Below are 14,942 nucleotides of genomic sequence, written 5' to 3'. Positions count from 1 at the left end.
GGGGGGGGTATCCTGGTCCCTCGCCAGCTCTGCGTTGAGAGCAAATTGGGGGGGTTGTGGGGGGGGGGCGGGGGGGGGAAGGAATGATGCGTGTAGGCGCTGGAAGTTGGAGCTTTGCAGGGGGATGTAAGGGTTGGAAAGGGGCTGGAGGCGCAGAGCTGAGCCGTGGGAGGGTTTGGAGCGGGCTGGGGGGGTGTCTTTCCCAGCCCTGCCTCGGATCAGTGTCCCTCTTGAAGCAGGAACTTCGGGGCTTCCCTGCCTCTAGGAATAGGTGAGCGTCTCCAGCTGTAGCATCTCCAGCTGCGCGCGTGGATATCCTGGAGCTTTTCCCAGTTGCGGCTCGAACAAAGACCCAGGGCCGGCTCCTCTCCCCCCTTTTTCGGCGCGGCGAGCCGGGATAACGGCGCTGGGATGGGCTGGGATGCAGCCGAGGGGAAGGAGGGTGGAGGGGAGATGCAATGGCTGATGGAGCAAAGTCTGGGCAGATCCTCTCGTGATTCTGCCCCCTCCGAGCATCCTTGGGGCGATGACCCCCCCAAGGGACGGTGCCCTGTGAGGAGCATCTTGGGGCTGCCACCGAACCTGGGGAGAACCCGGGGAAGAACGTGGTTCCTGTTGCTGGGCGTTGAACTGCCAAGTTGCCCAAGTGGCAGGGCCTGCCATCCCCTCCTTCCCGTGGGCTCCATTTCTGACTATCCCAACTCCAAGGGGGCCGCGCAAAACCGCGTATTGTTTCCACATGTCGCTGCTTGGAGATGCCAAACAAAGAGCGAACAGGAGAGTTCTGGCCTCTCGCAGCCCCTGCTCGGCAAACACGGGCCCTTCTTGCCTTCTGAGGGCACCGGTGAGACGAAACGAGTTGTTTGCTGCCCTTCCCACTCCCCCCTCCCGGTGGGATCGGGCAATTCAAGCGTTGAGTCTCGGGCAGAGCCCAGCTGGTGTGTGCTCAGTTCCAACTGGGAGGATGGGCTGTCCAGGCCAAGGCAGGGAACGGTTTTTGCTTCACTCCCCCTTCCAAAAAACCTTTCAGCTTTAAAAGTAAAGTTCTGAGCCAGGCAAAAGGGTTTGGTGCAGGGAGTTTTATCCTCAAACGCTTCCAGCGTATCCAGGGGGTGTTTTACAGAAAAGCTTTACCTCCTGCTTAGGGATCTTGTCCATGTTATTCAGGGATCTTGCCTATGGTATATAATGATCCAAGAGCCATGGAAAAGGGAAGAGTTTTTGGCATCGGGACTGAATGGAAGAGCTACCAAAGCAGCAGCATTTTCCCTTGTGCTGCTGAGCTTCAGACTCGGCTTTTCCAGGCTTCTTCCCCCCCACCTTGCATTGCTTTTCGCAAGAACGATTCAACCTCTTATCTGAAGGAATTCCTTCAAAGCTGTGCTCTGTTTTGGGAGCTCTTTGTTCCTCCGAGTAGCCGAGCAACAAACAAATAAACACATCAATCCTTAAGTTGCTGAAAACGCAGCTTCCCTTTTGCATTGGTCGGGCTTGGGACTGTTATTTTTTTTTTCTTTTCCTGTAGCCTTGAGCTCCAACTCTTTCCTCCTCCAGCTGCAGTAAATTAATTCTGCCACCCTTCTTGTGCCTTTTGTCTCAAACACTCAGCCTGCCTGTGCTCTCTGAACTCTGCAGGGGGTTATTTAGGTGGATTTTGGGGGCAGCAAGGGACTGAATGTTTCCTCACTTAAATTATGTCGAAGGACTTGCCTCTCCTGGAAAGATTCTGTCTCTGTTAAGGGGTAATAGGTGGGTGTGACAAAGAAAAACATGGGGACAGGTAGGAGATACTGTAGATTTAGTCACATGGCAGAGAATCTCATGCCTAAAGGCACTTTTGTGTCATGGACAAATATTTCTGGTGTGTTTGCTCCTGGAACTTCTCGAGGTTTAATGAGTATCATTGAGCCACTTGTGCCTCCAGCATAATGAGCAAATCCATGTGGGGACATCTGTCCTGCCCTAATGCCCACAGGAAGCCTGTAATCCACTTCATCCCTGCTTGCAGAGGGTTCCTGTCCAATGGGATGAGTCAATTTGCCTCCTCAGGGCGGTTGCAAAGTGGAGGGTTTGGGACAGGTCACCTGAAGGGGATGAAGGAACAGAACTGGGCTTCACTCTGACATCCCACGGGGAGTTTTGGCCAAGCCATGGGAGCTCTTGGAGGGCTCAATGACTCAACAGCTGGTTCCATCCTCCTCCCCCTCTCCTAAATCCAGAGCCAGGGCCCACTGAGGAGTCCCTGCTGGGGTTTTTGACTCAGCTGGTGGCCCTGGAATCCTGTGTGGTGGCTGTGGCTGCCGCTCAGGTAACCCGGCTTTGTTGCAGGGATCATTGCCGGAGTGATGATCCTTGGAGGGTGGATGAGACACTCCAGGAAATTCCTGCTCAGGGGGTTGTGGTGTTGGCTTCCCTTCCAAAGCAGAGTCCTTTGGCTGCCCTGATGTGACATTCAGGACCTCCCACTAACCCACTTTAGTCTGTTTCTGTGAGATTATGTTTTGTTTTCTTTTCTCCTCCTTGGCTGTGGCTGCTCAAAAATCATTCTCCTGAGAACAATTGTTAGGGTTTTTTTTTTTCTCAATTTTCTTGTAGAAACCTTTTATTTTCCTGAGAGAAACAGGATCGAGAAGAACCTCAAACCTTTTATTTTTCTGAGAGAAACAGGATCGAGAAGAACCTCAAACCTTTTATTCTTCTGAGAGAAACAGGATCGAGAAGAACCTCAAACCTTTTATTTTTCTGAGAGAAACAGGATTGAGAAGAACCTCAACCCTTTTATTTTCTTGAGAGAAACAAGACTGAGAAGACCCTCAACATGTTGTTCAGTCCCACAGCAGAGTGGGACAGCTCTGAGAATTATTTATTCAAGTTATTCTTCAAAATATCTGTGACAGAGACTGCTGAGCCTCTGTGAGGCTTCACCACCTTCCCATCTTTGGGATAATATTTGAAAGGGCCTACAAAAAAAGCTGGAGAGGGACTTTTTTAGTGATAGGACAAGCAGGAATGGCTTTAAACTGAGAGAGAGTAGGTTCAGATGAGATATTAGGAAAAAAATTCTTCCCTGTGAGGGTGATGAGGCCCTGGAACAGGGAAGTTGTGGCTGCCCCATTCCTGGAAATGTTCAAGGCCAGGTTGGAGCAACCTGGGATAGTGGAAGGTGTCCCTGGGGGTTGGAATGAGATGATCTTCCAGGTTCCTTCCAACTCAAATCACTCTGTGATTCTGTGCTGATCTGTTCGTGGTGGGAGCAGGAATGATTCTGCCTTGAACTTCCCATCCTGGATCAGCCCCTGCTCTGTTTTGCATCCTGTAAATACAGAGGAGGAAGGAGGTGCCTCGTGGAAGAGCTCAAAAAATCAGAGCCCCTGAAACCTTGGGAAGAGCCCTGATCTGCCTGCAGATGTAGGTCAACAACTGCAGTGTGGGTGTGATGTTCTTGTGTGTAAAATACAGAGGAGATCAAAGTCCCTGCATCTCTGCTGAGTCCAGGCTGCTTCCACAAACATTTCCCACCCCTGAATGCTGTTTTCCAATATTTCCCCTTTCCTGAAGGATGAGGGATGGGAGCCAGCTAGTGCAGCCTAGGTGTAGGGTAAGCCATGAATATTGTGCCAGGGGAGGTTTAAATTGGATATTAGGGAAAATTTCTTCACTGAAAGGGTGGCCAAGCATTGGAATGGATGGAATCACCATCCCTGGAAGTGTTCAAAAAACCTGTAGATGCTTTGCTTAAAGACTTGGTTTAGTGGTGAACTTTGCAGTTCTGGGTTAATGGTTGGACTCAGTGATCTTAGAGGTCTTTTCCAGCCTAAGTGATTCCATGATTTAAGGGAGACCTGCCTTGGAGGAAGGCATGGAAATGAATGCTCCTGCTCCAAGTTGAAAAGCTTGGATGCACAAACTGCCCTCGTAGTGCTGTGGCTCCCTGAGCAGTGGGATGGTGCAAGTCCTTGCAGGTCTTGCTGCAATGCTGGACTTGCTCCAGCTGAGAAATCATTTCCACCAGGTGATGTAGGTCAAGTGGAGCCTGATCTTGGTGTCACAGAATCAGAGAGTATGCCCAGCTGGAAGGGACCCACAAGGATCATCGAGTCCAACTCCTGGCCCTGCACAGGCCCAGCCCCGAGAGTCCCACCCTGTGCCCAAAGGCAGGGCATGGAAAACTCGAACCCATGAGTGTGTCACACAATCATGGAAAGGTTTGGGTTGGAAGGGACCCTGAAGATCATCCAGTTCCACAGACAGGGGCACTGTGTCCATGGTGGCTGAGCTGAATAAGCCCAAATCCCAAAAACTTACCTCTGCTGTTTAGTTTTGAGTCGGCAACTGTGGCTTGAACTTGGTGCAGACAGGAGGGTGTTATAAACTACCAGACTGTGGTTGTATCCAGGCTTTAGCTGATCCTTCCAAGAGCTCAAAATATATCCCTTATGCTTGAATCTTTCACTAGGCCAGTTTATTTGGGGAAAAAAACCCCAACTGCAGGTCGATACAGGTGAAATAGCTGCGGGGGGATGCGATACGTGCCGTGTGTCGGAGGTGGTGACGACCAAGTGAGGAGATCTTCCCACCAGCCTTAACTGAGGTGTCTCTTTTCTCTTGCAGCCCACACACTCATCTGCTTTTCGTGCTCTGATGCCTCCTCCAACTGGGCCTGCCTGAAGCCTGTCAAGTGTGGGGAGAATGAGAACCACTGCGTGACGACGTACGTCGGAGTGGGACTCGGTGAGTGCCGGCAGCGCCTCCTGCCCCTCTTGGCCGCTCTCCTGGGGCACCTGCTGAAGCTGCACGAAGGCTTTTCCTTCCTTTGGCTGGGGAAAAAAAAAAAAAAAGGGAAAGTTCTGCTTAGCAACCGAGCAGTCGGACCATCCCCCGGGAATTTTGGGGAGGGACGCGCTGCCGGGAGGAGTCACGTTAAGGCCCACGTGCTGCTCCGACGCCGGAGGAGTCCGAGGGGAATTCAGGGAGGGGGTGGGGAGGTTGTGCTGATGAATAAGTGAAAGCGTGGAGGATGCTGCAGGCTTCTTCTGTGGGAAGCTCCAGGCTTGCTACTCCTGCTTTTTTTCCCCCCCTTGTGTTTGGGTTGTTCATCCCAGAGCCCCACCTGGGCTTCTTCGCTTTCCGTGGCCGAGGCAGGAAGGGACGTTTGTGTTTTTCCTCCCTGAGCGTCAGGAAAGGTTTGGGAGGCTCTGAGCTTCCCAGCTGCTGCTCTGAGAGAAGCAGGGTGCCCTGGGAGGTCTTTGCAGAGCCAAGATCCCATCCTGGCTGTGCCTTCCAGGAGGAAGGGATGTTCCATACCGGAATGGGTGGGTTGTGAACGCCTGGGAGCTTTAATAAACTCCCATCTCAGCCCAATGCTGATTATTTCCTCTTCCCTGCCCCTTCATTTGGGCTGTGCCTCTGTGGAAGTGCACACTTGGCTCCAAAGTACCTCCCTTGAACACCTAGTGCTCCTTGTCTCGCTTGAGGAGTCCCAGGGTGAAGCTGGAGTGAGATTTTTGGGATTCCTCAGCAGAGCTTTATATGAATTTTATATGAACCAGGCCCTGATAACAATGGGCTCTGTCCATTACACATCTGACACATAAACAACCCTTAGGAAGTTTATAAAGTCTGAGCTGAAAATGAGCATCAGGAAAAGGACAAAAAGAAAGCACAGAAGGGTTTTGTGTCCTCCCAGTCTCTACTGGAACAAATGGGTGCCATTACCTGCACAAGTGATGGCACAGAGCAAAGAAACAGTTTATGAGAGCACAAACCCTTCTGTCCCCAGTTAAAAGTCTCAGCTCCTGTTCAGGCTCTTCTCCCACTGATTTTGCCACTGCACATTTGTGTGGGGTCTTGTGGAAAAAATTCCTGGCCTTTTTATTTTATTTCTTTTTTTAACCAGAGAAGAGCCAAACCTTGCTTTATGATTGTTAAATTCATAACTAAACACTTGAGCCCTGTATAAATCTATTTAAGGCATTTTATTAATTGAACTGAGGCCACGGATTGCTGAGGACACCTGAAAAATTACAGGAGAGATCTGTGCTGAACCAAGTCCAGTGTTTAGTTACAGCAGAGAAACCTTAAAGGTTTTTTTCCAGTGCAAAATTTGCCCTCACACACTGATTCTTTCTAAGTCTTGTCTTAGGAATACTCCAAACCTGTCTTTAGAAACATTCTAACCTTGTCTTTAGAAACACTTTAAACTTGTCTTGGAAACACTTTAAACCTGTCTTTAGGCACATTCTAACCTTGTCTTTACAAACACTCTAAACTTGTCTTGGGAACGCTCTAGACCTGTCTTGGGAACACTCTTTGTCTTTAGAAACACTCTAAACCTGTGTCTTGGAAACACTCTAAACTGTCTGGAAAAAAACTGTAAACTGTCTTGAAAACACTCTAAAACTGTCTTTAGAAACACTCTAAACTTGTGTCTTAAAAACACTTTAAAACTTAGTCTTTGGAAACACTCTAAACCTGTGTCTTGGAAACACTCTAAACCTGTGTCTTGGAAACACTCTAAACCTGTGTCTTGGAAACACTCTAAACCTGTGTCTTGGAAACACTCTAAACCTGTGTCTTGGAAACACTGTAAACCTGTGTCTTTGAAACACTCTAAACCTGTCCTTAGAAACGCTCTAAAATTGCCTTTAGAAATGCTCCAAACTTGTCTTGGAAACGCTCTAAACTTGTCTTGGAAACGCTCTAAACTTGTCTTGGAAACGCTCTAAACTTGTCTTCAGAAAAACTCTAAACCCGTCTTGGAAACGCTCTAAACCTCTCTTATTTTCTTCCTTCCCACCCCACCCCAAATCCAGGCGGCAAATCCGGCCAGTCCATCTCCAAGGGCTGCTCCCCCATCTGCCCCAGCGCCGGGATCAACCTGGGAATCGCGGCCGCCTCCGTCTACTGCTGCGATTCCTTCCTGTGCAACATCAGCGGCTCCAGCGGCGTCCGGGCCAGTTCCACCCTCCTGGCCCTGGGGATCCTCGTGAGCTTCTTCTTCGTCCTCCGGGCTCGAGAGTGACGGGGTTGGCCGAGGCAGAGCCACCTCCTGGAGGCCCCCTCATGGGTCTCACCAGCCAATATCTTCTCTGTCGCTGTCTGCAAGGAGATCCTCCACTTCTCAGCGGGCTTCCGAGGCCGTCGTTTCCCAGACTTTCTGCTCTTCCAAGCGTCGGAGCCGTGGGCGGTTCAGCCGAGCTGTTTTCTCTCTCTCTCTCTCTTCCCGTGGACAAACCCCGCTGCGTCCTCGCACCTCCTTGGCCAAGGTGGATCGTTTTGGAAGGGTTTTCTGCTTTTCTACCTAATAAATAACCTCCCCCCTCGTTTCTAAGGTCGGTTAAAAGCAGGCTGGGACTCGCCAAGATTAACCCCCCACAGCACCACCAGGTGAAGAGCTCAGACTTTCCTGCCTCTCTCCTGGCTCCAGCACGTGGGTGGCACCACGGGCTTTGGGAATGCATGATCCAAAGGGAGACACATTCCTGGCCCCCCCTCCCACCCCCTTGCAGCTGCAGTCTGTCTTTTTATAGAATAATTTCGTTTCTTCTGAATCCTGGGCTGACTTTTTCTGGAAAAAGAGTGACCTGTACCTTGTCCTTCTCAGCTCTGTAAGTGCCAGACCTGAATAAACATGCTCCTGTTGGTACCTACGGTGGGATGTGTGCTGTGTTTCCTTGCCCCAGGCAGAGATTAGGAATTCTCTTATGGAAAATCCAAACCTTTGGGCCTCTCACCCTCCTGAGCAGCTTTTGAGAGCTTCATTTCAACGTTCCCTTTCACCTCTGAGCAGCAAGTGCATCTCTCCTCCCTGTTGCTGTCCTTGCTGATTAACCCTCCTGGGCCTGCTTGCCTCAGCTCTCTCGGGAATCGCTTTTTCCAGGTGAATTTTATTGAAAAAATGCCAGGTTTTGAGGGCTGAATCAACCCCAGTGGAGCAAACACAGCAGGAGCAGGACCTCTGGAAGTTCATCTGCATCTTACAAAGACTTGGTGCCTCAGTTTCCCCAACTTTGGACTTGTGATGGTGAGAGACAACAACGCGGATCCCTAAAAGAACCGGGTCTGTCTGCAAAATTCAGTGGAGTCACAGGCCAAGATCCCAATATTCAGATCTCTGGACTTGACCTTCAATGCCTGATGGTGCACATGGACCTACTGGGGGTGACTTCATCTTTCCTGCTGTCCCCTCAGCTCCCAGGATCTTCCCAGCATTGCTCCTGGAAGTTCTGAGCTGTCCCACGGGAGATTTGTCCTCCTGCCATCTCTGTGTCATCCGTCCTGCCTGCTTTGCTCACCTGTGGACCTGCCAGATGCAAAACCAAGCCAAAATTCAGCCTTAAAGTTCCAGTTGAAAGCTTGTTGTCACTTCCACTGGTTGATCAGAGGTGCACTGGGGTTTTTTTTTCTTCTTTCTAGCAGCAAAAATCAGGTGGTTGGCGCTCCTTGGCCCTGCCTTCCTTGTGGTTCTCCTGTTTTGTGTCAAAATCCAACCTAAAGCTCCACACACTGTTCAATTTTATCTCTGTCCCCTCTTAAATGAGTTGCTAAACAGCTTCTTTTGAAAGATGGTGTAGAAATATTGGCAGCAGAGGTGGTTCCATGGTTTTTAACCCCTCCTTCCCCCCGTGTTTTAATTAAATGACATGTGTTAATGACAGGCTTCCCGACAGGAGGGACCGGTCGTGAGGATGTGACCTGCAATTAATGAGGAGTTTGGGAAGGATGAATCACATGTGTGGGTCCTCAGATGTGCCTTCCTCTGGGTCAATCATCCTCCCTCACCTCCTGGGACCTGCTGGGGCCATGGGGCCCCACAAACCTCTGCTATGCACGTGGAGCACAGGGAAAACTGGGGAAAAACTTCCTAAAAATAAGGTGAACGTTCCCCAGCTTCCCTGTGCCTCGGCCTTCCTCCCAGGAGGGTTCCAAACCTCCTTGCTTGGGTTAATTTGTTCCTCAGCACTTGGCTGTGACACCGAGGTGGCACCCAGGGTGCTCTGCCTTGAAATGATGGGGCTGTGACTCTTTTCTGGCCACCTGATAACAGGTTTGGGGGTCGATTTTGGACTTAAAACGCCTCTAAGAAAGAGCTAAACTTCAAGCCATGAGCACAGCTGTGTCCTAAAGCCTGGCCAGTCCTTTAGGAGGCTCCTGAAGGTGCCAAACTGGACAAACCTGAAGCCACAAGATCTGGTTGTCTCTTCCAAAAGCCATTTCCTTCCTATCTCAGCGTTCCAGGGGCTGCCGGTGCCAAGGATTTGGTTCTGAAGGGGGGCAAAGGCTGGTGGGAGGAGCATTCAGAGGCTGCTTATCCCATAAAATAACAATTTATATTAATGACATTGCCAGGGGACAGAGCTGAAGGTCGTTCACTAGTGGTTTTGAGCTATAAATGATGGATAAATTGCATATTTTGGAGATTTGTTTTCCCTCTTCGCTCCCTTTCTGTCTGCCCTCCTCATGTGCTGTAATCCTTATGGAAAAAAGAGATATTTTCAGTTTTGAACACATGTGCAAAGATCTCTTTGACAGATTAAAGTATGTTTGAGAGAGGGAGGGTGTGACAGCTCATCACAGTTTAATCCTGAGCATTTTATCACCAATTCTTCCAAACCTCCCATTTTCTGCTCCTGCCACAGAGGGTTTTTTTTGCCCCCAAAATCCCCAGAATGAGAATCCATGTGAGAACCTCAGCTGTTGTAAAGCCCAGGAGGGGAAAAAGGCCTGAAAATGGGCAGCTGAAGTGATTAAAAACATTAATAATAAGACAATAAACAGGAAGAACCCGGCGTTTATAAAGTGATAAAACCTGTGGGTTGATGAACCAAGTGCCGGATTTGGAACTTGAGGGCCGTGGTGGGACAGCCCTGAAGTGCTTTGGAGGTGTTTATGTGGACTTTGGAATTAAGAGACAGAAATCTGAGCGGAAAACTCGGATATTCACCTCTTCCTACAGGACAAGAGGTTACGAGGGGAGGCAGCTTTGCTCCCTAGAAGCCTAAAATATCCTGGAATAGTTTTTACTGGAAAAGAAGAACAGCTTAAATGAAATACCTGCCCGTTTTGGAGCATGTTCATGAGAGAAAATGGGTTCAGTGCTTCCATGCTGGAAATGGCTGTATTTCAACAACCATCTACCACCAAGGGCTCTAATTTTTTTTTTTTTTTGGTGTATTGTCCAAAAAAAACCACTCAGAATTTATTGTGGCATCAGCCCTTTCCACCCGAATTCTGGGTGTTTGCTGTTCGCCAAGAAAGAAGGACTTTAAAATGAACCGAGTTCTTCCAGGTTTTTTTAAGAATTGTGGGTTGTTTTTGTTGTTTTTTTAAAGGGCAAAATGTCTTCTTTTGGAAAAGACAAACCTGAGGTGGGGGAATTGTACAAACAGAAGGAATGATGTTTAATTATTACTCCAAGGATCCACCTCGTTACTCCAAGAATGTTCTTTCTCGGTGTTGATTTACTCCGGTTGGGGGTTCTTTGAAGGGATTTCTCTCCCAGGGACCTTATTTTCCACAGAAGAGTCTTTGATTCCATCACCCCTGTGGGAGGCCTGGTAGCTCTGTCTGGTGTCTGTGTGTCCATGGAATGAGTTCTGGGCGTCTGTGCCCTCTGGGAAAGGCAGATGTGCTGCACATCTGGATATGTGGAGGTTTAGGGTCCTCAGTGGGGCAGCGCTGTGGGTCTCGGGATGCTCGGGATGAAAGTGGCTCTGAGTCCTTCCTTGATCCTGAAGGAGTTGTTTCACCCCTGGAATGGGATCTGAGCTGGAATGGGATCACAACCCCCCAATCTGACGTTTTGGGAACCCAGGGAAGTGAAGCCTTGGGTTGGTCCTGCCATCTGCTGGTTCTTCCCAGACTCGGGAGAGGAGCTTTGAAGCCCCAAACTCAGAAATCAAGGAGGAAGAGCTGCCTTTAACCAAATAACTGCACAAAAAGCAGAGAATCAACAACATCAGAGACAGATTAAAGGTTTTAATTCCTCCAGCTTTGCTCTGATAGTGAAAATTGAGAAATAAAAGGCTTAACAGGCTTCCCAGGTCCAATATTTTCCAAGGGAATGCTTTTTTTTTTTTTTCCCCCAGCCCAAATCTTATTGTTTCATCAAAACTAAATAAGCCAATAAAGTGTTGCTGAAAAAAAAAATTCAAAATATTGATACCTTTTATTTCAGCTTTGTTGGATGATCTGGTTTCACTGGGATGGTTCCACTGAGACGTTGGTTTTACTAATCCATAGGTGTGAGATTTGTAACTGTGTATTACCTTTGTTGTAACAGAATAAGCAGGATAAAGCAGCATCAATTCCTTTAAATATATTAATGTAAGTACAAGTGGAGTGTATGTCACATATTGTTTCTTATATTCTAATAAAAAAAATATATGGAATTAATAAAAAAGAGACACTTGGAGCAAAGTCTTTGGCTGATTCTGTGGATATTGCAGATGTTATTCCTTGTTTTGGGTGAAGGGAAAGTGCTTGGATGGGATTCAAAGCTGGGTCAAAAGGACAGACATGAGGCTGAGCCTCTGGAATATAGGAGGGATAAATCCATCCATGTCATCTCAAGGCCTTTGGAATCTCTTCCTGTGATGGATAAAGAACAGGGATTGTCTTTGCCTTCAATAGCTCATAAATATCCTTGACTTTTCTGTGACCCTGCCGGGAAGGGGGATGAGATTTGTCCTTGGAGCTCTTGTTGGAAAGGGAGGATATTTTGGGCACAGAATGGCCCCTGGGTGGGTGTCTGGGGGGCAGCTGCTCCTCTTCCTGCACTCCCGGGGTTTGCAGGGATTGCTCCAACCCCGCTCCTGCCTGTGGACAGATGGACACAGGGACACACAGACATGGAGCTCGGGAGACCCCCCTGCTGTCCCAAGCCAGGGACGTTCACAGTGCATTGTAAGGATGGCTCACTGGAATTTGTGTTTAAAATTTTAAAAATTATTTTATTGTTTTATTATTTTATATATTATTATATATTTTTATACATGATATGTACTATATATGATATAGTATCTATTTTTACATGCACTCAATAATACATATTTTATATGATATAGTATATATAATATATTATATATACTATTTTATACACATTATATGATATTATTTATTCATTAATAGTTTACCACATTATTTATTATTAATGTATTTATATTATTTATAGAATATATTATATATCATATATAATATATAGCATATATATTATATATTATATATTATATATCATATTATATAATATATATTATTTTGTATATAACATATAAATATATATTTTATATACAAAATATATATTATCTAGTACTAGTATATATTATATATATTACATGATATTATTTATTATTTACTTATATTTTATTTATTCTATTATTTATAAATTACATGTTATTTATATGGTATATATAATATAAACCATATATATTATATATTACTATATTACATTTTTATATATTATATATATAATCAGATATATAATATATATTATATATTATATATATTAAATATTGTGTATTGTATATATTATATATTACTATATATATGTATATTATATTTATATATTACTATATATGTATATTATATATATGGTATATTACTATATCACATTTATATATATTTTATATATATATTTTATACATATATATATATAAATATATATATATAAATATATATATTTATGTATATATACTTTTTGAGAGCCTGGTTGGATCCCATGGGAGAAAGGGATTATATTCCTTGAGGAATGTGAGACAAACAGAGACTAACAGTGATGGGCTCAGGGGTTCTTTAGGAACAACAAAAGGCTGTTTGAAACAAAGATAATAAAAATACCTTTCCTTCTCTGGATAAACCCGGCCTGGACACTTCCTGGGAAAGGGTCTTCTCCACTGCCCTCCTTCCTTGCAATCCATATTTGCAAGGGATTTTGGGGATGGGAGGCAGCAGTGATGACAGGGAATATTTTGGGGACTGGAGGACATTGCACAGCAGGGGGTCACAGAAAAACCCCACTCTTGAGAGGCTGCACCTCCCTCCTCCCTGGAATTCCCAACATTTCTTCTCACATTGCTCCTGATACTCCCCGAGGACCTGCCTGCATCTGGACAGGCCTGGGATGGGCTCTCCCACATTCCAGGTGTTCAGAAAATCCAGGAAAATGGTCCCAACGTCTCCAAATCCAAGAGGGGACCTTATTAATGTTTTGACAAAGAGATTCTGGAGCTGCTTCCTTCCTTCAGGTCCATATTTCCAGGTGAGCCTTGTTAAGAGATGTCAAATGGCTGGAATTGTTTCTGAGAACTATTCCCAGTGTTTCTCTTCCAGTTGGCTCTGGAAGAGATGCTTCTCCTTGGTATCCTGAGGTTGTGTTGATCGTCTCAGGGTGTGAGACACCAGCAAATGAGTCCAAAGTGGGAGAATTCTTGCCTTCCCATCAGAGAATCATGGAATGGTTTGGGTTGGAAGGGAACTTAAAGATCATCTTGTTCCAACCTCCCTGCCATGGGCAGGGGCACCTCCCACTATCCCAGGTTGATCCAAGTCCCATCCAACCTGGCCTGGAACACTTCCAGGGATGAGGCAGCCACAGCTTCGCTGGGAATTCCATTCCGGCCCCTCACCACCCTCCTAGCCAAGAATTCCTTCCCAATATCCCATCTAACCCTGCCCTCTGGCAGTGGGAAGCCATTCCCTGTGTCCTGTCCCTCCATTCCTTGTCCCAAGTCCCTTTCCAGCTCTCCTGGAGCCCCTTTAGGCCCTGGAAGTTCTCCCTGGAGCCTTTTCTTCTCCAGGCTGGACATTCCCATCTCTCCCAACCTGTCTCCAGAGCAGAGGTGCTGCCGCCTTTTGATCATCTTCATGGCTTCCTCTGGTCCCATTCCAACATGTCCACATCATTCCTGTGCTGAGGAATCCAGCCTGGATGCAACAATCCTGGTGGGATCTCATGAGGGCAGAGTAGAGGGGTTAATTCCCACCCTTTATTGTCCCTCTGGACATGCCTCCCCTCTAACCATGGCAAATACAGGTTTTGGAGGAAGAAATAGCACTGGAGCCAGAGAATAATCTCCAGAAAGGTGATTCATTGGGAATTTTTGACGTGGAGGAGTCAGGAAAAGCGCGTGGGTGGAGAATTTGCAATTTAAAATCGGAGCGATGCTGAGGGAAGGCAAAAAAATGACTGAACCGAGAGCTCCACCTTCCTGCCGGCGCCGACCCTCTCCTCCTTCTGTCCTCCTGCTTCCCCTGCTTCCCACTTCATGGCTTTTGAGGGCCACACGAGACATCATGAAGGGGCAAAAGGGTGAAGATGGCAACTCCAGGTGCAACGGAGGAGGCTGGAAAGGTGGGAAGTGCTTTGCACGGCCGTGGGAGCATGTTCCAACCTTCCCGCTTGTCATCTCCCGAGGAAAAGAGATTTAAAACCTTGCACAACATACCTTGGCCTCCTTGGGTTTGGAGATCTGACCCTTCCTGGGATACATGGACACTTGGCCAGTTCTGATGTCACTGTGACTCCGGTACCTTCATGTAGAAGGAATTAAAGTTGCAGGAGTGGAACGTAACATTTACAGCATCGAACTCACAGAGGAAGAGGTGTGAGGAGCATCAAATTCCTGGAGGAAGAGGTGTGAGGAGCATCAAATTCCTGGAGGAAGAGCTGTGAGGAGCATCAAACTCCTGGGGGAGTGATGCAAGTAGCACCTTGCTCTCCTTCTCCACTCCAGTTAACACCGCTAACAACTGGGTGGATCCTGTTTCACACACATTCCTGTGACATTCCTGTCACTCCTGCATCTCCCAGAGCCAAGTCCTGTGTTTTTCCGTAGGTTCCAAGGTCTCCTGGCTCACGTCGTGTCTCTCATTGCTCAAATTGCGGGGATGTGGTGACCCTTTCTCGCTCCAGAGTCCGAGTTTCACCCCAAAGCTCCTTGCTGAGC

General features: G+C 47.2%; 1 protein-coding gene across 1 annotated transcript; it reads left to right on the top strand.

Moving 5' to 3' along the window:
- Window positions 1-4,520: 4,520 nt before the first annotated feature.
- LOC108508528 (lymphocyte antigen 6E-like) lies at window positions 4,521-10,003 on the top strand. Its single transcript, XM_017837373.1, has 3 exons — window positions 4,521-4,534; window positions 4,592-4,731; window positions 6,813-10,003. The coding sequence occupies exons 1-3, from the start codon at window positions 4,521-4,523 to the stop codon at window positions 7,019-7,021; spliced, it is 363 nt and encodes a 120-aa protein (XP_017692862.1). The 3' UTR covers window positions 7,022-10,003.
- Window positions 10,004-14,942: the final 4,939 nt, after the last annotated feature.

Source organism: Lepidothrix coronata, unplaced genomic scaffold, assembly GCF_001604755.1.
Source record: "Lepidothrix coronata isolate B3197 unplaced genomic scaffold, Lepidothrix_coronata-1.0 Scaffold302, whole genome shotgun sequence".
NCBI lineage: Eukaryota > Metazoa > Chordata > Aves > Passeriformes > Pipridae > Lepidothrix > Lepidothrix coronata.
Note: the sequence above shows the minus strand (reverse complement) of the source record. Positions and strands in the feature narration are given on the sequence as shown.

Bases quoted from the DNA above. Each gene is read 5' to 3' on its own strand.
- LOC108508528 (XM_017837373.1), top strand. The intron at 4,732-6,812 runs GTGAGTGCCGGC...CCCCAAATCCAG, and splicing joins GTACGTCGGAGTGGGACTCG to GCGGCAAATCCGGCCAGTCC.